Source organism: Apiospora hydei, assembly GCF_038363865.1.
Source record: "Apiospora hydei strain CBS 114990 chromosome Unknown utg000004l_segment0_segment0, whole genome shotgun sequence".
Classification (NCBI taxonomy): Eukaryota; Fungi; Ascomycota; class Sordariomycetes; order Amphisphaeriales; family Apiosporaceae; genus Apiospora; species Apiospora hydei.
In genome coordinates this window covers 3503931-3528093 of record NW_027117363.1, presented here as the reverse complement: position 1 = coordinate 3528093, position 24163 = coordinate 3503931, and the positions used below count along the sequence as shown (strand labels likewise).

The window sequence follows — 24163 nt, the reverse complement described above, 5'->3', positions numbered from 1 at the left end:
CAGCGGTTTCGGCTGGTTTCACCAATTCAACAGTTGACGACTCGCTCGCGTGTCGTCAATGACATTGAGACGCCCAGAGGGATAAACTGGGCGAGCCCGAGTTTAGCGCCACCTTCGTTGACAAATCCATCATGCACTCCTTGGAGCAGCGCCAAGGACAAGCAGCATTTCCCGCCGGTTTACGGCTGACTTGGTGGCAGCGTAGTTGATAGACTCGGATGGGTAAGATTCAACCAATCGGCATTTACACGTTTGTCACATTGGATACCTACTTCATGGGCATATCGGTTTCCCTACATCTCGAACCCGTTTTATGATCCCGAGATTCGGCCGCTGCCTCTCAGAAGGGTGGAAAGGGTGCCTCTAGGCTCGGCATGGCTGCACTAACTTACAACGGTAGTTTATACCACACGCAATGGGGACAACCCATCCGCTTGCTATCCATGGGGGAGGGGCAAAGGATCAATATCCACTACTTTACTCTCACACTCCTGGAGAACCACCTGTCACTTGCTCCTCCCCACCCGTCATCCAAGTGGGCCTCGCGACGACTAGTTCTCGGTGGTAAGGCTCCTTACCAAGTTGTCGAGGCGGAAAGTCGTCTTTCTTTCGCAGAGTGAGCTGCTCCTCAAGAAGTTGGACAATCAATGGTTTTTTCTTCATTTTCTCTTTCTTTCTCCGAAGATCATGTTGCACGTGATGGACAGTCCTCTCTGTTGGTTGTAAATGAGATTCGGAGCTGACTTTGCCCGCGGACATTTAGAGCAGACTGGAAGCCTGATATAAATCGCGGATTCCTCCTCGAAGAAAGGGGTTCTTTGACACGGAAAATAACATCTCACTGAAACGTTCCATCACATTGCCAATCAACCACAAGGATTGAAGATACAGGCAAGAGTGATATCCTCTGGAAATATATCTGGAGACACAGCCAAGCACGGCAGGCTGTGCATTTGGCTGCTGAACTTTGTTAAGTTTTCCTTTACTAAACCAGTCTCGACAAACGACGAGTGAGTCACGAGATCTAGACTAGCTCGTGGGTTGGACATTTCTTGGGATTCGCTAAACCGCATAAGCCACAACATCACTCATTCAGTGTACTCAACAAGCTGCCAGTGGATGGCGCATATGTTTCGCAACATGCCACTCTTGAGCTTCTCCGGACATCGTATGAGGCCTGTCTCAGCGAGCACGAAGGGTGTTTCAAAGAGTGCCAAAAGAAACCGCCCAAGATCATCAACTCCAAGAATGTCCTGCAAGCTTTCAAGGACGATCTCAAAGCTGATAGTAGGCTTTTTTTCCTTCATGGCCGTCAGATCCGTGGATGAGCATTGCGGCTCCCATCCGGGTAATGCGCAGTGGAAAGAGTAAGCTTGGTGTGTGGGAGCCATATCTGGTTTCTCGGGACTTACTCCAAGAACCGAGGTTGATGATATGTGAAATGCCATGCCCCTTCCGAGAGAAAGCCAAACTGGACTTATTCGAATGGATCCAAACTTCTGCCGGTTCAGATATTGTCGTAGCAAAACCATCGGGCAATACCAGGAACACCTCGGCGGCACTGGCAAACTTGAAGCAAGCATGGTTGGGCTTGACCTCTTGCGCACCGCACGAGATCAATCTTGATACCTTCGGGGTCCGGTGAACTGTTCTCATCACATGAAAAGCAAATCTGAGCAACTCTCGCAAGATATCAGTATGACGCCCTATCCATGCTCATGTTTCGGGAAGCTTGGGGCCATCGAGCCGGTAATATTGATCACGACCACCTGTCTCCGGGGCTGGAGGGTCTTGGCTGTGATTTGACGCTCGGATCTGCCTTCGCATAGGTGGCTCTATGGTGCGAGCAGGTGCGGTCTTCAAGGGATTTTAGCCAAAGCAAAAGAACAAAGGTATAGGTCAAGGAATATCGAGAATTCTAGGTGCTAACGGTGTCTTTTATCATAAGCATTCTATCTCCTGATCTGGTGGACTTGCTTTGGCAGGCTTGTGGGCCGGTGTTATGCAGGAAACTTTCACTACGACCCTGATTGGCCGCCGGCCCCCGAACAGGCACCAGGATTAGAAAAGTCGAGTCCTTGGGTTCGGTTCCTTTCCTCCTGTGGGCCTGCGGGCTACACCGCATTCATTCTTCGATACTCGACACGCGTGCCACACTCCCTCCAGCCAGTCCCTCATCTCTGAACACAATCAGAGGGCAGTGGCGGGCTGCTCACCTTGTGTAGCCCTATCAGGATTTCTAGTTTCGGGTTCAATATGCAGCCCGACAACCCAGTCCCCTTTCGTACCTTCCGCGTGTTGGCACCCACGCCTGGCCCGTCCCGTTCACTCCCAGATGCGAACCCGAGGATCTCGGACGTCTCCACCAGGTGGGAGCACTACGGCGAGGAAACTTGGCATGCCATGTACCCTCACATAAGAAGACTATACCTGGATGAGGATCGTAAGCTCGATGAGGTAATGAAGTATATGGAAGCCCATTTTAGTTTCAGACCAACGTATGTAACCATCTAACCCATATTCATTGCACAATGATCCTGTTCCATATCAAGTACCACTGTGTGCATACTCCGGGGTTGACGAAGGCTGACATGATAGCTCAACTGCAGAAAAGCCATGTATAAAAAGAAACTAGCGAGATGGAAGTATGGTCACTACCCCGAGGACATGACTATAGGTATGCACAATACCCACATGTATACAGGCCTAATGCGATTATTGCAGATTTCGAAAGTACCGGGTCCGCCAGGACCACGACAGAAGTGCGACACCGCGGGAACAGCGGATACAACCCGGCTCGACTCCCGGCGCTACCAAGAGCTTGGTATTGCCGACCAAAAGCTACCCGATAGATCTTCCCGTGCTGCCAGCCCAACCCTCCCCAGTGCCGTCCCATCAGGCCAACCTTCGTTACCTGACCAAGGTGCGGGACTGGGCCACATCATACTTCGACAATGGCCAACCCGCACAGGAGGCCTCCTTGGAACCACGTGCGCCGCACCTAGCAGCCGAGTTCGTTAATACTTCCTTTAAGCTCGTAGATGAGCTGCTCCAAAGAGACCACGGCCAGCTTGCCGGCCGAGTGGCGCGGCAAGCTTTCGCCCGGGCCGAGGATCTGTTCTGCGGCGAAACGCCGGTCTTACTGATGAACCTCTCCGAGCTCATCTACACCATTGCGTCGAGAGAGCAGCTTCGGCTCTTTGAGTTGTTCGTCGACTATCTACTAAGTCTGGCTGAGGCCAAATATGGCTACGGGCACCCGCTCGTCCAGATCATGGCCAGCCTCAAAAAGCAGCCGCAGGAGAGATCGATCTCTCCGCCTTGCTGGAGCAGGGCGCTTTGGTCGGTAGCAACATCATTTGTATCAAGGTGGATCCTCACGACAGAGTGCTCTTGTCGGGCGTCATCTGGGATTCGGGCTCGATCCAGTACCCGGCGCAGTTGATGATGCCAGCCATGATGGGCTTTGTCCGCACGATCAGAGCAGACTCTACGGTCGAACCAGCCGAGGGCTTGGTGGCTCTGTGGAAGGAAAAGGTACGCGATTACAAGACAAGCCCTGGGATATTGGACACACCGACGCTACAACTGCTAGCCGAGACGGAGATCACCGACTCATATACCGCTCTTCGGGTTTCATCGCCCCTCCTTACCGGCGAAAGTCTGCTGCAATCATCGTCTCCCGGCACACAAAACCATGCCGAAGCAACGCAGTTGCATGTCCAGGGCGCGGCACACGCCAACGAGCTAGGAGCCCTGGCCGATGAACGGGAGGGGGCGCTCGATGCCGCCGTGGCCAAGACAGCACGTGCTGTCAAGCTCCGTGAATACGTACACGGTCGATACGCCATCAAGACGGTGCTTGGCATGTTCCGCTTGGAGAGAATACTTCGCCTTTCGGGAAGAGTTGAGGACGCAGCAAAAGCGAGACGGGAGGCCATACAGAGGATACCGGGTCTTTTTGGGAGACATTCCTAGCGAGGTTTGACAACGCCGCCGATGCTCTTAAAACTGTCCGACAAACGAACATCATTCACTTGACCAGGAGTATTTCGTTACCGCCCTTCGTTGTACAAGGGGACGATATCAGTCTCGTCAGCGACTCGATAAGGGAGGGCCCGTAAAGAGCTGTCTCATAAACAAACCCTGCATCATATACCTGGGGCCAAAAGAACTCGATCCCTGGGTTTGGATGTTCATACTAATACTGATATTTAAGCTAATCGTCTATTTCTGTCAATTTTCCCCGTCTTCTACAAGACGTCCGACAAGAGAACCTCAGGATGCATGTTTTACTCCCTGCGCCGAGCAACTTTGTATCATACATACTGATCAACCTGATGGATTACCACCAGCGATCATAATCAAGTCCCGCCCCTGGAAAACAATTTTCTCAATTCCACCTGCAGGCTGCTTATTCTCTTCGTCTTCAGCTGCCTCCCGCCACTGCCACTTGCTTCATCCTCTCGATCACCATCGTCTTGGGCGTCGAGGACCTGGCCCCGGATCATGTGGTCGAACTCCTCCCGTTCCACCCTCCTCGCCCTCCTCCTGCCCGCGACGCTAATGCTTGGGCTGCTTTCAGTACGTCGGCCCTGGCCCCAGGGCTTCGGGACCCGGCAGCCGTGGTCGGCCTGTAGAGGTCGAGGTACTCCTTGCTCTGGGGCGGCGGCGTGCGTGACCGGGATATGATGCGCTGGAGGCCTGAGATGACGGCCTCGGCGAGCGGTGAGGACGAGCGATGCAGCAAGTTCCCGATAGATGTACGCGAGCGGCTGGTGCTGCGTGGGCTGCCATCTTTGTCGCTGCTGCCCATGCCTGGCTCGGAGCTTGGGGTCTGGGATCGCCTGGACGGCGGTGGAGCTTGATAGTTCACGACGGTGTTGGGCCCGTTGGTTTTATGACTGGTATTACCACGCATCCGAGAGATCTGCGAGGGGAGGAACAAGTCTGCGTACTGGTCTTTGGGGGTTTCTTGGTGAGAATAATAGGTGGAGGGTACTTCCTCAGATACGGTTTGTGCTACAACGCGGGAAGATGGACGCTTTAGGGGCGGAGAAGTTACGAAAGAGGTGCCGTGCACCGGTACCGTAACAGATATATGGGGTATGTCTTCATGCACCGGGACCCGCGCTTTACTTGCCGAAGTTTGGTTGTACGGATTATTCGAGCGCCGGGGCGGAGTTCGAAGTCGGGGCGGAGGCGGAGATGGAGTCGTGGGACAGACAGTGTTGGGCGTTTCGGGAGGGGCGTGAGCTTTGGCAGATGCTGATGTTACGTCCTGGAAGTGGTCGTCCAACAAAGAGATCGGACGGGGCTCTACTTGGCGTCGCACACGATGCTGAGGCGATGATCGTTGCATCCACTTTGGGATGGGCTTTGTAGGGCTAGGCTTGAAGGCCGGTTCCCCCATTGGATCGAGGATCGAGATATAGATGGTCGAATCGAGCGGCACGACACAGTCGCCTTGGTCGCTGTCGGCCGAGCCGCCAGACGCAGCACCGTCGGCCGCATTGATCCTTTTGGAGCGCGGTCGTGTGCGGATGCTCGTGGGTTCCTCGGAAACCCGGGCCATCTTGTTCGGCACCCTCTTGATCTGCCCCGTCACCGAGCGGCTGATGGTGCCCTCCTTCCTCTCCCACCTCTTCCGGTTCAGCCCCCGTCGATCTTGTCCGTCCGCCGCAGCACCTTCTGCACGACCGTCTGGCGGTCGAGCGAGTCCAGCTCGACCTCGACGACGCAGTTGGCGCAGAGCGGGATCTCCAGGATCTCCTTCGCCCGGAAGTGCTCCACGTCCCAGACATCCCAACCCTCCTCCCCCTCCTCCTCTACCCCGAAGTCATCGTCAAGGAACAGCTCCTCGACCCGCGTGCCCTGCGTGACCCGCCGGCTCCCGCACAGTATACAGCCGTAGCAAGCGCGGTGCCAGAAGCACTACCCGAGGCTGACGCACTCGTCGCCGCGGCACACGACCTCGCCGCACACCCAGCAGATGGCCAGGTCGATGATGGCGTTGTAGCATGCCTCGCAGGTGAGGCGCGCCGCGCGGCCCAGGACGTGAGGCGGTCCCCGCGAGAGGTGCCAGCAAAACGTGCAGGTGAAGAGATGGGGATGCGGAGGAGTAAATTTTCGGGGCTGCGGCATTGCAGCTTGCCAGACCACGCGAGCCGGAAGCTGTGCTAGGTGGTTGGAGTACGTTTCCAGGGTTTTCCCTTCCGGCTCGGAAACCCGAACAAGTAGAAAAGTCAAATGAGCGACGATGACGTAGTCCAAAGTAGCGATTGTAATTGGTTATATTGTCTGGGCTATAAAAACGAATGTTGAGATGACGGGATACATAAATGTAACTGAAATATCAGGATTACGAAGGAGAAATTGTAGATGCAGGCGAGGATGGACTTTTACTTCACGTTTGGTACTATTTGACAAGAGCATCCTGGTAGAAAGTCAGGTACTGCACACCTCACTTTTATTTGGTAGGAACGATCAGGCTGGGCTAGCTCCTTGAATGTAAGGATATACACAAGCTGAAGGTGCGCCATATTCGTCACTCATCTACACCGAACGCACCTCTTCACATAGGTAGTCTGGCCACAGCATACCTACGTAGCAATACCCCTTTAGAGCATGCCTTCTTGGAGTTAGAGGTAGAGGAGCGGCTCAGTCGAGGGGCAGTAGCAGACGAAATATGTAGTCACACCGCCAATTCAAAATGCAGGAACACGCGTTTTCTTTCTAGCTTCTCTTTGTTTCTTCTCGAGGACAATGCTATGCTGCTGCCATCTATCTCTAGCTCCAATGGTCGATGCGCTGAATCTGCGAAGACAGGACTGGGAAAAATTGATCCGTCTTTCTCACAAGAACGAACCCAATGAATGTTGACACGTGAGTCTACCCCTGAAAATGAAGCAAAAGAAAACCAGAAGACGCCTCGCCATGCGCATAAGCAGTACGGTACTGCCGGTAACAAGAAAAATCAAACGGATTAGGATCTTTGTTTTTGAAAGATCGGTCGATAGGTTACATGACCCACGGGAGTGAAGGTAGGGGTATCATCATGAATCGTACATATGTAATATGTAGCATTAAAACAGTAAGAAGGGTGAAGAAAATCGGACGTGGGTGCGGACTGCGATTAGTTTCACGGCTGGGCATCTCCAGCATGATCAGCTGTGACGGCGGGTTCTGGTTCAGCCGGCAAGCCAGACCGCGAGTTTGGTTGACTGGCCGTGACGGCAGGAGCAATCTCCGGATCGGGGATTTGGATGTCAAGCTTATAGAGAGGTCAGTATCCGACGAAAACGTAGCTGACTGAGGACGACAAAACCTACATTCATGTACCCAGTTCTCCGCAAAGGGACAATCTTGGGCGCCATTGCTGGATCTTCAATGCCAATGGCCTTTTCCATCTCAGTGTTCCATTTCTCGATCCACAGTTCCAAAGTCTTAAGCCTGGATTTGGTATAGGTGAGGCCCAGATCATCCCAGATCCAGCCAGTCACCAGGCCCATAACACCATCGACAATGTTACGCCAGTAATAAGGGTTGAATATAGGCACCAATTCGTTATTCAGTTTCTCAATGACACGACGGAATTCTTGTTCCGTAATACCGGCGGGATCCAGAATCTCGGGGTACAGGTTAGAAAACGTCGGGGCGAGGTCGCCTTCCAGTAGCCAATCCCTCCTGATTCGAATGACACGCGTGGCGGCATATTCGGGTGAGTCTATAGGAACATGAGGATTCAGGTGAGGAAAGCAAGGATGCTGAGGTCCCCATTCTTCTCCCATGTCAGGCTGATCAGGGTCGCCCATGATGGACGAGTCAGTGGAAGAGATGGGCGACCCAAGCCCATCTGGCAATGAGACGTTGTCATTGCTCCGGCGGGGGCTAGCGAATCCGGTCCTCGCTCTATGTCCTTGGAGAAGGAGCGTCCCGATTCCTCAATGTCTGAGGGCGCCATGATCGCTTTGCCTTTCCCTTTATCCGCCTTCCGAGGCTCTTCCTGCCAGTCCTGGCGAACCAAGCCGAAGCTGATGGCTCGGGCGCGAGATGTCACGCTTTGGCCGCGCTTCCGAAGCCCGCTAACCTTGGACTTACTGTCGGTTCGAGGCCGTTGCTTAGAAGGGCCTGCCTCGGCTTCTTGGGCAGGAGGCGACTGGACCCCAGGCTTTCCGTCGTAGGAATGTCGCAGCGACCTGGGTAAGCTGATGCGATGATCGCCGCTGGCTCGTCCTTCAATCTGGAGGCTAGCGCGTGTCACAGCCGGGTGCTTGTTCTGTCTCTGCTGCTGGAGAGTGAGCAGCGGATAGTCGCCTGCACCTGTGCCGATAGGGTCCCTTGGATCCGCAGTTTCGTCGATCACGGGATGGTGAAGTGGGACGTTCGGGGGCGGTGGAGTTGAGGCGCGACGTCTTCGTGGTGATTGCTGTCGCGGCGGTGGTCTCGGAGTCGAATTCGTTGGGTTCCAAAGACGCGCAGCAGCTGGCCGCCCAACAAATCGTTGTTGCTGGTGGCCGGGTTGAGTTGATGGGTCTGCCGAGTACAAGGAAGCCTGCTGCAAGAGATTGTTTTCGGGACGAAAGGGTGTCCTTGCCAGAAGATTTCGGCGCGGTGGTTGGCGTAGAGAGACCGGTTGTGGTTGGGTTGGAGGGTCCTTGGTGGTGGTGGTGGTGGTTACAGCTTCTTCCTCGGCGAGAGTAGCATTAATCGGATCAGAAGATGGTTCAGTCTTGTCGGCGTCTCGGCGTGAATGTTGTTGCTGTTTCCGTACATCTAGGGCGGGCGGCGACAAACTCGTTGAAGGAAGGTCGACGTGTGAAGCCGTTTGGAAAAGCTAGCCGCAGCGGCCGGACGGGCGGCCAGGCGGTAAATCACGCGGACACGGCGGCGCCTTTGCTGGCCTGCGTGTGGGAGATGGGAGTTGGGTCTACGCAATTGATGAAATGGAGATGGCGTTGATAAATCCTGGGCGACTGGGTTGGGCGAGTTGTTGGACAAGCCACACAGATGGCCGTTGGGGCTCCGCCTATTGCTGTCGGGGCACGGTGCCGGTATTAAGACCCAAGGCGTATTGTTGTTGTGTCGACGCGAGCCCGGCGTGGTCGGTGTCGGGGTCGGTGTCGGGGTCAAGGTCGCGATCAGGTTGTAGGCCTGGGAGTGGTGGGAGAGGGTTTGCGAGCAAATTGCTCTTCGTCGACCCGGTAGTCCTGGCTGGATGGTGGATTGAGAAGGTGTTGCAGTAGAGCCGGCAGTCAGGGGTCGTGAGATGCTCCTGCACCTGCTAGCCAAATGCAGCATAATGTTAGGCACTGGGAAATTACCTAGTCGCTGTCCACGACCCAGCGAGGACCACTGCTTCTGCAGCCTTTGTTTTTGTTGGAATCCTTCAACTCTTTTGATCCATTCGTCCAGGGACCCGGTTGATAACAGTCCGTCAATAAGACAATCAATCAGGCAAGCCTTTGATAGAGTTAGGATGTATGTATGCAACCAAGTCTTCGAAGGGGCTTGATCGTGTCTGTGTCGTTCGGTTGGTCGGCTGGTTCTATTTTTTCCTCCTCCCTTATGAAGGTTCCGGTTGGTGTCCACAGTTTCAACCCAGACCACGATAGGGCTATCGGCTTTTCCAGCCTCACTAACAAAGCACTACCTCTTCAATGTTCCTCCGGGCTAGGCCTCTGAGAGTACGTACTTGACAAGTGAGACTAAGAGGAGCCGTTGGCGTCGGCGGTGCGTGTTGGAATCCGATTCTCTTTCCCAGTCATACGAAGGGCGGTCGTTTCCTTCAATTGAGGTTTGGGGATGGTTGGCCTGATACACTTGCGTCACCCGGCCAGAGTCGTGTTCTCGTCCAACGAATGGGCGTCCTCGGAGTGACACTGGCTCGGTCGTTTGTTGCTGTTGGGCTTGCTACTTTACTTATGATGATTGCCTCGCCTCGTAGGTAGCCGTAGCCGAACAAGGCAGCCAGCCTGTGAGTCTGTGGTCGATTCGCGCCGTCCGCCCGTCTTATTCCTCGATTCAGGGTTCAGCGTGGAAGTTACCTAAGGTAAGTAAGTATGTAGGTAGGCATCGCCGAGAGTGTCAAACTGCCGGGTCCTTTCAGCTCTGCTCTTGCGCACACGTCTCGTATAAGTAGGTCTTGGTGCCTCCTCCAACGACTGCTCGCCGACCTAAGACATCATTCTCAGGCCCGGAAATGTCACCAAGAACAGGGCTTTAAATTGCATACTTGGTATTTATTGCCCCGTGGCAGGAATTTCCCCTGCCTTCCTTCTGCTCCCGCGGCCGTCCACCCACGCTCTGCTCAGCTGCGGCGCCCAACCGCGAGCTGGCCAGGGGTTGGTCCCTGTCACTTCCCATGTTTGAGTGGTAATAGCAGCCTGCTGGTGGATCGATGTCAAAGAGGATCTCCTTCTTTCTTACCAGTCAACTGCGCTACAGACTCTCTAAGCACCACCCAAGAGACCCGAGCAAGTGGTTGGGGGAGATGCGACTGGGTCAGGAACCACCTGCTCACATCCACCTGCAAGGTACATCTCACGATTACTTAAGCCCGCATTGCGCATGTCAGTCAATCTATCGTCGTCATTCGTCACATTGAATTCCATGCAATGGTTGGTAAGAACCTCTTACGTAGGTAGGTACCAAACATCTCCAATACGATCATTTGATCGAAGTTTATCAATCAGTGGTCGGTCGGGGTCAGATTGAATGCATCTGCCCAAGTACATGTAGAGGAGTCTTTCTCGCTTCAAGACTTTTGACCAACCTATCTACTATGGATACATGTAGGTAGGATACAGGTATGTCTTTTCTTTGCCTGATAGTCATGTAGTTGTTCGGCGAGCTGATTGATACTCGTGTTGGTCCATTCATCCCACTACCCGCTTTCGGTCATCTCCTACGCCTCAGCGTGTCTGTGCATCAACCGCATAAACCAGTAATCAAGGCACCCATCCTATCGATCGTAAGCCATTGCTGCCGTTTCAATCTACCCACTACATGCCGCTCTGTCCTCTTCTGCATTGCTGATGAGTTGGAACATCAGTGCTACGACTGGCCATTCGCGTGCCGTGGCTGGATACATGTATGTGTACATGTAGGTACGTCTGTATATTGACGGCATGAATCATGTCATGCCGCTGCGGTGTTCAATGCCGTGTGAATACTTACCCCTCGCTTGAGGCAAACCGATTAAGGGGCAAAATAAAGTCTGGCCTGGCGTTGGGTATGGGTTGTAGTATACTTGCTCTTTCGATGGGGAAAAACACCAAGGAGCGGTTTAGGCTTTCGCGATCGAAACAAGCGATCGGCTCACTGTACTGTAGCAAGCATGCATCGTGCTGCAGGACTTCTTCAGGTCTAACACACTCTGTACTCGCGATGCCTTCGTTTGCAGCATTGCGGTATCATGACAGCTTTTCGTTTGTTTTGTTATGGGCTGGGCGAGTGGCGTGGGGTATGGGCCATTGAACATAGGGGGCAGTGGCAACCTATTATAGTATGCGCACTTGGTACTGCAGGGTTTGAAGCCTTATGTGCCATCAAAACGTCTGGTTCATCTGGTCTTGCGAAATATTGAGGCTGTTTTGTAGAGAGGATCATGGTGGAAAACTTGAGACAACTCGTTGAGGCTCTTCGTGTACACCGGCGCAAAGCTTCATCATCAAATGTCAGAGAAGTGGACTATCAAACGGTTGCCCCTGTACGTCGTACAAGTATATCATGTAGCCCGACCCTTAGATCCGGTCATTTGTATTGATTGATCAATCAGTCAAATATACTTTGGTAGCAAACAAATAGTTTTAGTAAGCCCCTCCTTAGCCTGCACATGTTCACTGGCGTTTGAATGATATCAAAGAACGCCCTCTCCATTCTCGCAAGGGGATGTAGGCCTTCCCCAAAGGGGGTCGTAATCAGCCCTGGGCCCTGTGCCAGTGAGATTCACATAGCCGCGAGGCGTCCGCTAACCGAGTACAGTGAGTTTACATGTCCAGTGCCGTTAAACGCCCGCCCTAAGCTGTTCGGACGAACACCCACAATGCATACATACATACCTACGCAATACTGCGCACCTGGCAAGTATTACTTATGATGTCTATCAAGGTGGAAGCAGTCCCGATCGACTGGGCCCTCTCTAGTGGTATATACATAACAACTTAGGTACAGTACACGCCGGGTGGCGATTGCCGTTTGGCTGGAAGCCGTGTAAGACAGCGGATCGAAATACGGCTTGACTGGGTTCACAGGCCGACAGGCAATCCTCATCGTGAGGTGCCGTTTTCTGGGGGCGCCCCGCTACAGGTCTCCGGCGCCTGCTGTCATCATGCTTGTGGCTTGTGGGCGGTTAGTGGATCTTATGGGGGAGGAGCCATGGAGTTTAGAACCATTTGTCTGTAGATCATCCAATTGTGTGTTCTCATATATACGCCTATATATGCACACATAACTGAAGTAAGAATCTGGGTACTTGCATCCATGTTGGCGTGGCACTTGAAGCTGGAGGTCTGTATTGATGTATGACCTAGGGAATAGCTGTGTGCACCAGACTCTAATACGTCTGGTATGCAAGGCAAGGCAAGGTAGTGCACCCGGACCCGGGCCCGGACGTTAGGTAAGGCGCCAGACGTATCTGATCTTTGGATGCCCCTCTATTCGCGGCTGGCAGAGTGCACTTTGTCTCTTACCTACGTAATAATTCGAGCATCGGTTTTTAAGCTGGCAGGTAGTGCGCCATGGGTGACTACATGTACGGCAAGTACGAAAATGAAGATTTCTTAGTCCTAAGGGAGGCAGGTAGTGCATCGTCCTAGTCTACCTACCTACCTACCTACCCAAGGTGGCAGCAGCTGAGAACCGACTGGGCCACATCCAACTCTCTCATCAACTGCCTCTGCCGCCCCCCGACATTCTGGCCATTTTTAACAAAACGCCTCCCGTCAAGGAGAAAGGACACTCTTCAGGCCATTGATCTTCTCTGTCCCACTCAGACCCGCATCCCGCTCATTCTTGGCTTGGCTGGAGCCGACCTCTTCCAATATATGCCACTTTGATATCCCGACTCGACCACTTCATTGCTAGATTCTCATGCGCACGACTTCGATCTGACTTTGTTCATTGCGTCGGCCTGTCTCGCATTCATCTGCAAAGCCACCAACCAACCGGCTATGCGCTCGTGCGGTCTCTTCTTCACGTCGGCCATGGCAGATGACAACAGCGGGCCAATGCCTGCGGCTGCACATTCTGCAGGTCGTCCTCCGCATTCTCCCGACAGCGCACCACCTGGCTATGGAATGAGGCGGGCTGTGACAGTCGACGAGTCTGCTCACGTACGTCGCCGACCGACCTTGAACAGCCCTACGACAGATCCCTTTAGCGATATCCGGCGGCGTAGCTCGAACTTTTCCGATTTCAGCCTGAACGATGCTAGGCATTCCTTTGGTCACAATGTTGAAAACGTATGGACTGCAGACAAGGAGAAGAAACAATCGGCAGAGCGTGCCCGGTATGCCATGATACCGCTCGTTCTGGCCTTGTTACCTGCCGTGGGCGGCATCCTCTTCCAAAACGGAAGTGCTTTCTTGACCGACGTCATACTGCTGGGTCTTGCTGCTATATTTCTACATTGGTCGGTCACGCAGCCTTGGGATTGGTATCATGCTGCGCAGGAGATACGACTTTTGAAGGATGCAGCCATGGCCGAGTATGTGTTCGAGTCCGACACTGAGATTGAACTTTCTGTCACGGACTCTGCAACCACCGCCCTAGAACATGTTCCGGAAGAAGACGAGAAGGACGGGGAAACGGCTGAAGACCAACCCCCGGACGATCAATCTGCAGACCCGGCACGTATGCAGTGGAAGTCGCGTCGAGAGTCTGCCTCACGAGAGCTGTACACCCATGAAGTCCTGGCATTGACAGGATGCTTCGTGTTCCCCGTGTTGGGAGCCTTACTTTTGCATGCTATTCGATGTCAACTGACCCGGGGATCAGAAGGTCTAGTGTCTGACTACAATTTATGCATCTTCCTAATCGCAGCCGAGGTCCGCCCGGTGAGCCATCTGATAAAGCTGCTTCAGAACCGCACCCTGCGCATGCAACGGCTGGTTGGTGCAAACCCTTATCTGGCCAAGACGCTGCGGGATCAACAGATCGAAAATCTCTACGGGCGACTTGATGAACTTGAATCACGTGCAGCAGCAGCGGCGGCGGCGGCGGCGGAGGTTTCTTCGGCCACCAGTGTGCACAGTGATACTTCAGACAACAACCGGGCTGTGGAAGCCATGGTTGAACGCTGCATGAGAGACAACACGCAGCCCGAGCTGGATGCCTTGAATCGCGCTGTTCGTCGGTACGAAAAGAAGCTGGCTCTCCTTGCGAATGCAACGGACCGCCGCGTGGAGTACCTCGAGCACAAGATGAACGATGCCATAGCTCTAGCCGCAGTTGCAGCCAAACACAGTGCTTCCCAAGCGGACTTGGGGCATTGGCTAGCGGAAAGAATGGTGGCCATGCTTGCGTTCCCCTTACAGACGGCGATAGCAGTTTGCGGGGCGCCCTTCCGGGCCTGGTCGACGTTGTTCGGACGGAAAGGCCGGTCGGCTGTGGAAAAGTCTCATAGGACGGGGCGAAGGCCTGGCTCGGCCAAAGTTAACGGCGATCGCGGATCCAGCAGACCCAGACGATAAAACGGTGCTTGTGTGTCGGGTATGTCAATTTACAGACAGTTTTGCTATGGGTAAGGCGCAATGGGGGCAGGGCTTTCAAGGGATATTGATACCAGGCAAGAAGCCATCATTACCGGCAGGCATCGAGATTACGGGAATAGCGGATGGGAAGGATATACGGTATGGCGTCCGTGTTGCTCTTCGGTGGAATATACACAAGCAAGGCATGACTCCATGTTCACTTCGAATTTACACGGTCGAGACAGCGAGCACTTTGTGGTTGGCAGATTGTCTCCAAGCTTCAGCGGTCACCGCCGTGACAGTTGAGGGCGCGGATAGCAGGGATAGGGATATGGAAATAGGAATATCATGCTTTATTGCCAACAATATTCGTTTTCTTTTATAGGTGAAACTTGAGCAAACTCGTTCTAATTCTACAATGACCGACCTGACTCGTTTGCTCTACCTGGTGTCGCCTATGAACAACATGGACGTGGGGGCGCCAACGCAATGTTCTTTTTTTACATGCTTTAGGTATATTATGCAGGGAGGACCGAAATCCTGGGATCATTCGAGAAAAACAGTATACATGATCTTCTTATTATGTTTTTTCCCAGCTTCTTCTTCAGCCTCTTCTTTGCCATCTATAAATTTTTATTTTTGCGCCAGCGACACTTGCGAGATGGAGACGCAGGGATCCACGCTGCCACAGTAGCTCAGGTACAGGCTCCGGGATTCAATTTGCCACGCCTTTTAAGGCGCGGATCTAACTCGCGCTGGACCCAACCTGGCAGACCCACGATGCGAATCCGGGATGCCCCATCCCCATCTAACCATGTAGGAAATTGCATCTTACCACCGATTCTGGTACTGTGGTAGTGCTTTCGAAAGAACGCGACAAGTCCACCCGAAGCGAGCTGCCTTCCACTCTTTTGTGCGGTTTTCCAGGTCCTGGTTACTTACGCGATGTGACAGCCTTTTTCCTCCGATTCCGATCCGAATAAGAGGGCCCCAGGTCCCTGCAACCTTTGCAAGACAGCAGTTTTAAACTGGTGGAGTTGGGATGGAACGAACGAGCATGTGTGTCGTCTGACTCCCTCCTTCTGCCCTTGCTTCTCCTATCCATCCTCACTTGCCCGCGGCCTGGCAGGGGAAAAGGGAGAAACAAACAGGGCTGTGTGCCGTCTGATGACCGGAGAGCTGGCCCAGTTGCCTTCTTCCTCTTCAGCCCCGAAGTGCACGTTGTAGATCTCCAGCCCGGTTGCTGCAAACGCTAACTAATATATTGGCTGGGCCATGGATGTGCTGCGTCGTCCCGCTGCCGTGACGCCCGAGAAAACATGTAATAAATTATGTGCACTATTGGTGTGACAGGATATCCTGCCCTTTCCCCTCTTGCCTCTCCCACTAGGTAGCCCACTCTTTTCTCGCTCACGCTGCAGGTGATCCCGAGGCTGCCATTCCCATCTGCAGAACCGAGCTCTTTCTGTCCGAGTGGGCCAATGACGGCGCAGCGGGGCGCCGGCTGGATGGCCACCCCTGGCTGGGCCTCTGCACTTGGATGGAGCTGCAATTTCATTTCCAGAATCTTGACGCCAGAGTCAGCCAGAGCTCTCTCATCACAAACTGTGACGTTGACAGTGTCGACGGCAAATCTCGACAAGCAACTCTTGATGCCTCTGTGTGGCTGGTTATGCTTTGCCCAGGCCTGGCCGGCTCGGGGGAAAGGGGAGCGGAAACGACCACTGTTTTGTTATTCTGCCACGGGCGACCCCAATCGCCAATACCCATCCAGCAAAAGTCCATGCTGGAACGCTCAACCGTGTGTGCTGGCAAGCCTCAAACTGCAGTGCAACGCCTCAAGACGGAAACCAATACCAAGTGTACCCGTCGCGGTTGGGGCGGCCAGTGGCCAGACTGCTTGCTGCCCGCTCGACGCGTCTGGACATGGGTTCGTCAATAGTACGTTCATGTTGGTTGTGTGTTTGCTGCCTACTTCACATGCATCCTACGTAACCGACATACATACAGGCCTACTTACTCTACAGTCGTACATCCACGTACATATTGAAATGTGAGTTTGGGTACATTTTTGTTTGCCAGGGTCCCGCCACGAATGACACGACACGACAATCCGTGATGGTGCCATCAGAGACATCTTTATCAGCCCCCTCCCGGTGGTATCTGGTCACACGTTTCTTCTGTTGCCAAAGCAAGCCGCTACGCAGATCCCTTCTATATGCTCCCAGCCATGAAATGCAGCCACGAGGTGTAGACCGCTGCCTCTGGGGACTCGCTACAGCTGAAGAAAGATACATGTGGTTTCAGTTAGGTTAGGTAGGTATACTGCTCTGTTGTTGTGTCGTCACGACCGGACACATCCCTCCGCAATTGCCAAGCTCGCAATTCCGCTCAGAACTCTATACCCTGCCCACTTTATACGTGCAACGGGGGCTTGAAAAGCTTCATATTCCGCAGTGCACGCCAGCCAGCGGCGTTTGCACATGGGAAGGGGGGCCCTTTGACGTTTGGCGCAAGGTACCACGGGGGACGGGGATGGGGGGCGCAGAGGGGCCACGCACTAACAAGGTGGGATGGCTTTCTCTAAGCCTACCCGATGCGGACCAGACTTCAACCCTGGTCACAAAGCAAATTTGGGTCACGCCTCTGGTCGAATCGTCGCACCTCTGATCGGTCGCTGCCAATCTCCCACAGGTGAGCGGAGGGAATAGGCGCCTCTGATCGGGTGTTTCTCGTTGTCAGCCCTCGCTCGGCATGGCAGAGCCAGCCAGCCCTTCCCAAGTGGAGCAGCGATATACATACTACCGAGATGAGGAGCATCGCCATGGTACGGTACTTGCAGGACCTTGGCAGTAATAGGTAAGAGCAGAGTCCAACCCACGATTGGGCCACGAGTCGGGCAGGTTGGATTGCCGTTGCTGGGTTTTTTCCTTCCTCTTCTTTTCGGCTGCGAATGACCCCAAACATTCCCATCTTCTCGTCATCGTTCCGTCTTCACGTCGTTCGCATGAAAGAAAGCCCCCACTGCCTTGTCCTGACGGCCCATGCGTGATATTGGACCTGGCTATAACCTGTTTGATCTACCTTGTGGCACCTCCACAAGCAAAGGCTATCCCCGGGCTGCCATCCGGCTCATGTCGTGGGCACTGCCCAGTAACATCCTTGTCACAAGTTTTCCTTGCCCACCTCGATCCAGTCTGACGGATCCAAGGCCCTCCAGCCGTGCTTCTTAAGAGCCCGTTGCCCGGAGTTTTCAGACCTACACGGTCTGCTCTGGAAGTTTCAGAGGCTTGTTAGGATATACACGCCAACCCTTCCTTCCAATGATGCCTCGTGACAGGTCTTGAACGTCGACAACCGGGTTACAACTGGAGACAACGTGGTGTGTTGGGAGACATAGGCCTGGAAGACCTCACCACAGCTGCGCTTGCCCGTTCGAAGCATAAGGCTGCCATGATGTTATCCGGGAATATACGATCATGGGTGGTGGTGTGTTTGGCGGTGATGTCCAACACCGCGGCGGTTCAAGCGTTGGGTCCCGTTCGAAGACAGGACACCACAGCTGTGGCTACGACAGGGCCGCCTGGGGGTGAGACGCCAACCAGCACCGCAACACCAGCGGCCACGGAAACGGCGAAGACCACAGCAGTCAGCACGACCCAAACCTCGGGCGCTCCAAGCACTACGGCCGTGCTATCTCCAACAGCCGCCCCCTCGGCGCTGAATGGAAACAACACGCCAACCAACACGACAACTTCTAACGGTAAGCCAGCGAACTTCTCGAGTTCAGACGCCTGCAGTGAAGATTCTGACAATTGCCCTACAGCCACGGTGCCTGATGGCGAGCTTCCCTGACCCCAGTTGTTACACCAGGATGGGGTGTTGCCGGTGCTATCCTCATCGCGACAGGCGTAGTATACACCTTAATCGGCATCAAGAACACTTGGCTGAATGCGTTCGGCTCGACGGCTTACTTGTCCAGTCTGTGTACTACGGTTCTGATTCTCTATGTCATGGTCTTGCCAGTCACCAACGGGATACAAGGCGCTTACGTGGTGGCGGTTGTATGTACTGGACTGTTACTTGGTGGCGGAGCAATCGTCTTCAGAGATCTGACAGAAAGTCTGGGCTGCTTGCTCGGCGGTTTCTGCTTTAGTATGTGGTTGCTATCACTCCATGAAGGCGGCTTGTTGCAGGGTAATACCAGCGGCAAGGTCGTCTTCATTGTCGTCTTCACGCTAGCAGGCTTTGCATTGTACTTCAGCCGATACACCAGAGCGTATGGTTTAATGGCTTTGATGTCGTTTACCGGCGCCACCGTGATAGTCCTGGGCATTGACTGTTACAGTCGAGCAGGACTAAAGGAATTCTGGGCATGGATCTGGGATCTCAACTCCAACCTATTCCCTCTGGGCGCAACTACCTACCCGATTACCAAAGGAATGCGCGTTGAGCTTGCGCTCACAGTTCTGTTCTGTGCGATTGGAATGATATCACAGCTCCGTCTCTGGAAAGTTATCCAGGAGCGGCGGGCCAAGCGGGCTGAAGACCGCGCGGAAGCTCGCAGACAGATGGATGAGGAAGAAGCAAACCTTGGCCGCCAGGTGGAAGCTAAGAATGCTCGCGAGAGACGGGAATGGGAAGCTACATATGGCCAGAGAAATACGGCGAGCCCTAGCATCTCGCAAGATTCCGGTGTTGGAGATGTGGGTGAAAAGCCCGGCCGGATCGACGACTCTATTAATAAGGAGACACCGGGCGAGACGGTCATCGAATTAGCCGAACTGCCGGAATCCTCTCCGGCACCTCCGCCACAACCTGCCGCAGGCGGGCTCGTTACATCTGATCCAAAAGAGGAGAGCAACGTTACAGTACGGGTGTCACAAGACGAAACTCCTGTCAATGACGATAGCTTGCCGGCAATGCCTGAACCGGCTCAGCTCAACGGCGAACAAGAGACCAACGAACCTGCTCGGCCCGTCTCTCAAATTTCCGTTGTGGCCGAGAACGCACCTGTGAAATCAGCTGGACCCGAGATTATTCCTCTTCCATTCCAAATTCCAGAGCATATGGACCGAGATAGTGACGACGAAGATGACCGATCTTCGTTTGCAACATTTGCCGACGAAGACCGGTCTGTCACTTTCGGTCAAAGAGATTCCCGGGGTTCCTTGGGCAATCGCTTATCGGTCGAGTCAGGAAACCTATTTAGAAAACTGTCCCACCGTTCGATCAAGTCGTCAGTCTCGAAGAGAAGATCCGGAGCGCTATCTCCGTCTCCCCTGTCACCGACTGGGGGCGAAAGCCAAGAAAACCTTGTCACAGAATCAAGGAACGCTGGAGAAGACGGTAGCGGGTCAGTTGTCGCAACCGTTGACGGTATGAGCGTCGAGGGCGACAAGACAGAAGACGATGACGATGACGATCGAAAGGCTGTCAAACTGTCAAGTCAGCTTCCATCCATTGAAGTCAGCAATGGCCTGCTCAACAACACGGCAACTATTGCAAGAAAACACGCATTCCGCAGGCTCGATAGCACGAAGAAATCTATGCGGCCCGAGTCTACAGCAGAGACCGTTGCGACCGATATCCTGAACCCGTCGGTCATGGACGAAACTGTTGGTGCCAGGACAGCTCGAAATAGCGCTGTTGAGACTACGGCTGGAAACAACAAGCCTAAGGACCTTCCCGCGGAAAGCCAGGATGTAATTGGCACTCCGAAACGAGTGCCATCGGCCGCACCTTCGACCGACTCTACGCCTAATAGCTTGACCAAAGACCGCTTGCCGTCTAGCCTCTCGCGAGTTGCTAAATCCTATCGAACCAACGAGTGGGCAAAGCACCTGGCCCTCGCAGATGCTCCCGAGCCGGAGGAGCTGAAGGTTGACGTACCACCGAACCCAGCCGAGGCCACGGTTGACGAAGAAACTGCCGCTCCAGTAGATGTCCAGGGTCTGCAGCAGACTGCTGTTACTGCCGCTCTACCTCCCGCGGTGATGCCGATGCCCAGCGCCCCTTCAGAGCCCACCCCTATGCCGCGATCCAACTCCCGAGTCTCGGTCAATTCCGGCATGACAACCGCGCAAGACCCAAGTCTCCGCCCAAGCCATAGCTTCAAGAGGTCGTCGTTTAACCAGGCGCACCGCATGTCGGCTGACGTGGTCATGAGACAACCCATCCCCGAAGAGGAGACTGGCGGTGAACTCCACGCGAGTCCGCAGTCAGCATCGCCTGTGGGGTCGGCCAGAATCTCGCCTGTGTCCTCCAGGCGTGTGTCAATGGAGCAAACGGGCGAGGCGCGGCCGCCTGTAGCAGGAGTTGTGTCTTATTCTAGCCCTCAAACGCTGCTTGGGATGCGTGAGGTGCTCCTTCGAAGCAGATCCCAGGTCGACATGGTGCCAGAAATTGCAGGATACCCGGTTCAAGCCACCAGCGATGCTGAACCGACTCGTCAATCGCCAGTACAAGATGCTGACGATCTTCCTTTGAGCCAAAGGAAAAGCTCATGCGCCAGCAGAGCCTGCAATACGCAGCCTCTCCGATCGAGGCGAAGCAAAACCCGATGCAAGCCACCGTACGAGGGGCATCACGCTTGTCATCCGCCCCAGCTGAGGCGGTGCCATTCGATTCACACCAACCCCAAAGGTACTCAACCCTGCCATCGCAAGCGGCACGGGAAGCCAAAATGCAAAATTTCCGGCAATCTGTGGCGCAGGACCTCCGGGCGGGCACGCCGATAATACCCTCGGGCACGAACGGCACGAACGGGAGCCAGACTCTCTTGGCCTCGGCATCCCAGAACCCCCTTGTTCTGGGCGCGGGCACCTTGAACCGCGATGGCGCAGCTCGGCAAAGCATCGATCAGGGACGCTTCAAGCTTCTGTCCCAGAAGGAGCAAGAGGCGCAGCGCAAACAAATATCGCTTTGGGAGAAGGAGCGCACGGATCGCCTCTTCGAAGAGCGCATGCGTCGAGGTGACTTGATGGACGCACATCGGGACGCCCTCCGAAGGATGCAGAGTTCGGTGAGGGATTCCTAGACGCCCAAGGGCTCTAGGAGAGAGACAAAGAATTAGAGATGAGTAGATGAGCTTGACCAGCTGCGAAGAGCTTTTGCCGACGAAGTACACGACATGAACGGATGGTATTATCTTTCGTTGGACGCGTTTTATATTATCCTTACCACACACACCCTCATTCTTCCCTTTTACCACTACTACGGATGGATGGCTCTTGGCTAGAGACGGTTTGGGGAGAACATTCAGAGATACCCTTCTTTTTTCCACTTCCTTTTATTATTGTCACCCTTGTCCTCCAGGACCTGAAGGTGTTCGGAATCTGCTTCTCGCGTTCCTTACCAGATACTATTCGACCTCACCCACCCATGGTCACCACCTCATCGCCTCGCTCTTGTGGTTTCTCTAGATACAGAGGATACCCATCGGGGCCTGATAGAACCGATTTGCATACTGTTTACACTTTTTTATGATAATTTCTCTTCATTTCTACTACATAATGGGTAGCGGCGTACAGGTGCCGGGCATGATCTGATCTTTGGCATCGTGGAGTTGCTGTGATCGATCACACAGGGAAGCAGAATCTGGAATTCATCGATTTCCGTACGTTCAAATGGCTGTTACTTACATTAGTTGATTAGGCCCTACTTTACACATATACCCAGATAGCTTTTTCATAGTACAAGGGCATGACGATTTCATGTGCCCAAGGGGGAACGTAAGAAAATGCAATGAACAGAATAACATTGAATGCAAGCAAACTTTCAACATGCATGGCCAGATCCGACTTTCTATTCTCTCGTTGTTTGCGGACATGTGCGATTTTGATTCGACTAGGAGGTTCTCTTCAATGCAACTAGGTGATTCATGTTTCTTACTGTACAGTAAACCCAAAGAAAAAAAAAGAAAATCTTTTCTCTATTGCTCTTTCGATTTCCAAGGTTGTGCTGTGATATCCACCAGCTTAGGCGTCATCGCTTCCTGGTAAGGAGAGGCAAATTGATTGACCAGATTCCCAATTTCATCACCAAAAACGGGGGTTGACCAGTCCAACCATTAACACTTACAATAAAGATCGTGCGGGATAGACTCTTTTCTTTCCTCAGCGCTTATCTGAGAGTTCCAATACATACCTCATATCTAGTGCTGCCCGCGCGTTGGCAGCATTGAACTGCAATGGCTTTTCATGACGCCAACCAACCATGCTGAGCCACATACATATGTGCTCTTACTGTAACATCGATCCAGTTGATAAGAGGATGGCCATCACCCAACCGCCACCTAGCTAGGTACTTACTGTATATCTATCCATTGATAGAGGATGCGTGTTTTCATGCGACCGGTTAGTTACATACATCCTAGGTAAGGTAGGTTTCTGCAAACATCTGAGATACACAGCGTGAGATCCAAACACTATAGCTGCTCAAGCCATTTGATTTTGGGCAAACAATTGAAGACAAAGGGCAAGGCAAAGAGTCATACCGAATCTGTAGGTGCTGTAGATGGCCCCACCAATGGACCCTGGGATTGCTCGAGGGGTCAACTTGGTCAATCACCAATTGAATGCAATGGGCGAACCCCCCCCGCATAGTAGGCATCAGCGCACTAAAAATGGAATGGGCTTCTGCTTAAGTGCTCAACTGGCTCGGCTTGCCACAGGGATCATTGTTCACGGCCTACAAGCCAGCCACCACCAGACCCACTAACCTGCCATAGCTGCCTTCTGCCTTCTAAACCTTACCTACAACCTGCCCTGAAGCCGCGTGATGACTGCCTAGAGCGGCGCCCAAGGTAACAACATCTCGCTCAGGAACTTGATCGCTGCTGTCACCCCAACCCACCGTCAACAACAAAAAAGCCGGTCATCGCCAGTCTGACTGATTCTGCTCTTTCGGTCTCTTTGTTTAACCATACCTACCTGCTACGTCCTTCCCATTTTCCTTGTTTCATTCAGCAGCATTCAGCAACAACGACTCTCTCTCTCCCTACCTGGTTGGTTGAAAGGAAGATAAAACAGCGACTTAGTTGCCGGTTGTGAGAAGATGTAAGTTCAAGCCGATCCATTGTCACTTCCAAGTGACCCAAACACAGTCCACAGTGGGTGGTCCTGCACAGTAACACCTTTCTCCATTTCCTTGGGAAGGCTGACGGCTTCCTTCCACCGACCTACATATTTATTGGCCACCCCACCCCACCCCCATCCGACTGACTACACCTGCATTCACTTCCCAAATCAAATCCCAATCCACCAACTTAAGTATCCCAACCATTGCTTGCTTCACTTCTGACAGCATCCCAATAATCCCAGAAACAACACACATCTCTGCGACAAATCTTTTCCAGCAAAAAAAGTCAGCATTTGGCCATTGGTACAACGTCACCAACTGGCTATTACGACCGCAACTCTTAAAGATACTCCGCCATTGTAACTTCACACACGATACCCAACATCAAA

General features: G+C 53.4%; 8 protein-coding genes across 8 annotated transcripts; 4 read left to right on the top strand and 4 right to left on the bottom strand.

Annotated features, from left to right (window-relative positions):
• Nucleotides 1-2256: 2256 nt before the first annotated feature.
• PG997_003641 (uncharacterized protein) lies at nucleotides 2257-3978 on the top strand (the record flags this gene model as incomplete). Its single annotated transcript, XM_066807956.1, is given in 3 exon segments — nucleotides 2257-2498; nucleotides 2725-3265; nucleotides 3283-3978. The coding sequence occupies 3 exon segments, from the start codon at nucleotides 2257-2259 to the stop codon at nucleotides 3976-3978; spliced, it is 1479 nt and encodes a 492-aa protein (XP_066671574.1).
• Nucleotides 3979-4507: 529 nt separating this feature from the next.
• Nucleotides 4508-5575, bottom strand: PG997_003640 (uncharacterized protein; the record flags this gene model as incomplete). The annotated part of the gene is made up of 1 exon (XM_066807955.1): nucleotides 4508-5575. One exon carries the CDS (start codon nucleotides 5573-5575, stop codon nucleotides 4508-4510), a length of 1068 nt encoding a protein of 355 aa, XP_066671573.1.
• A 77-nt stretch (nucleotides 5576-5652) lies between these two features.
• Nucleotides 5653-6144, bottom strand: PG997_003639 (uncharacterized protein; the record flags this gene model as incomplete). Its single annotated transcript, XM_066807954.1, has 2 exons — nucleotides 5653-5890; nucleotides 5954-6144. 2 exons carry the CDS (start codon nucleotides 6142-6144, stop codon nucleotides 5653-5655), a joined length of 429 nt encoding a protein of 142 aa, XP_066671572.1.
• A 997-nt stretch (nucleotides 6145-7141) lies between these two features.
• On the bottom strand, nucleotides 7142-7814 carry PG997_003638 (uncharacterized protein; the record flags this gene model as incomplete). The annotated part of the gene is made up of 2 exons (XM_066807953.1): nucleotides 7142-7273; nucleotides 7332-7814. The coding sequence occupies 2 exons, from the start codon at nucleotides 7812-7814 to the stop codon at nucleotides 7142-7144; spliced, it is 615 nt and encodes a 204-aa protein (XP_066671571.1).
• Nucleotides 7815-7824: 10 nt separating this feature from the next.
• Nucleotides 7825-8775, bottom strand: PG997_003637 (uncharacterized protein; the record flags this gene model as incomplete). Its single annotated transcript, XM_066807952.1, is given in 3 exon segments — nucleotides 7825-7855; nucleotides 7869-8591; nucleotides 8681-8775. The coding sequence occupies 3 exon segments, from the start codon at nucleotides 8773-8775 to the stop codon at nucleotides 7825-7827; spliced, it is 849 nt and encodes a 282-aa protein (XP_066671570.1).
• A 4430-nt stretch (nucleotides 8776-13205) lies between these two features.
• PG997_003636 (uncharacterized protein) lies at nucleotides 13206-14693 on the top strand (the record flags this gene model as incomplete). The annotated part of the gene is made up of 1 exon (XM_066807951.1): nucleotides 13206-14693. The coding sequence occupies one exon, from the start codon at nucleotides 13206-13208 to the stop codon at nucleotides 14691-14693; it is 1488 nt and encodes a 495-aa protein (XP_066671569.1).
• A 1275-nt stretch (nucleotides 14694-15968) lies between these two features.
• On the top strand, nucleotides 15969-16635 carry PG997_003635 (uncharacterized protein; the record flags this gene model as incomplete). The annotated part of the gene is made up of 2 exons (XM_066807950.1): nucleotides 15969-16014; nucleotides 16088-16635. 2 exons carry the CDS (start codon nucleotides 15969-15971, stop codon nucleotides 16633-16635), a joined length of 594 nt encoding a protein of 197 aa, XP_066671568.1.
• Nucleotides 16636-18197: 1562 nt separating this feature from the next.
• Nucleotides 18198-21732, top strand: PG997_003634 (uncharacterized protein; the record flags this gene model as incomplete). The annotated part of the gene is made up of 3 exons (XM_066807949.1): nucleotides 18198-18456; nucleotides 18555-21154; nucleotides 21184-21732. The coding sequence occupies 3 exons, from the start codon at nucleotides 18198-18200 to the stop codon at nucleotides 21730-21732; spliced, it is 3408 nt and encodes a 1135-aa protein (XP_066671567.1).
• Nucleotides 21733-24163: the final 2431 nt, after the last annotated feature.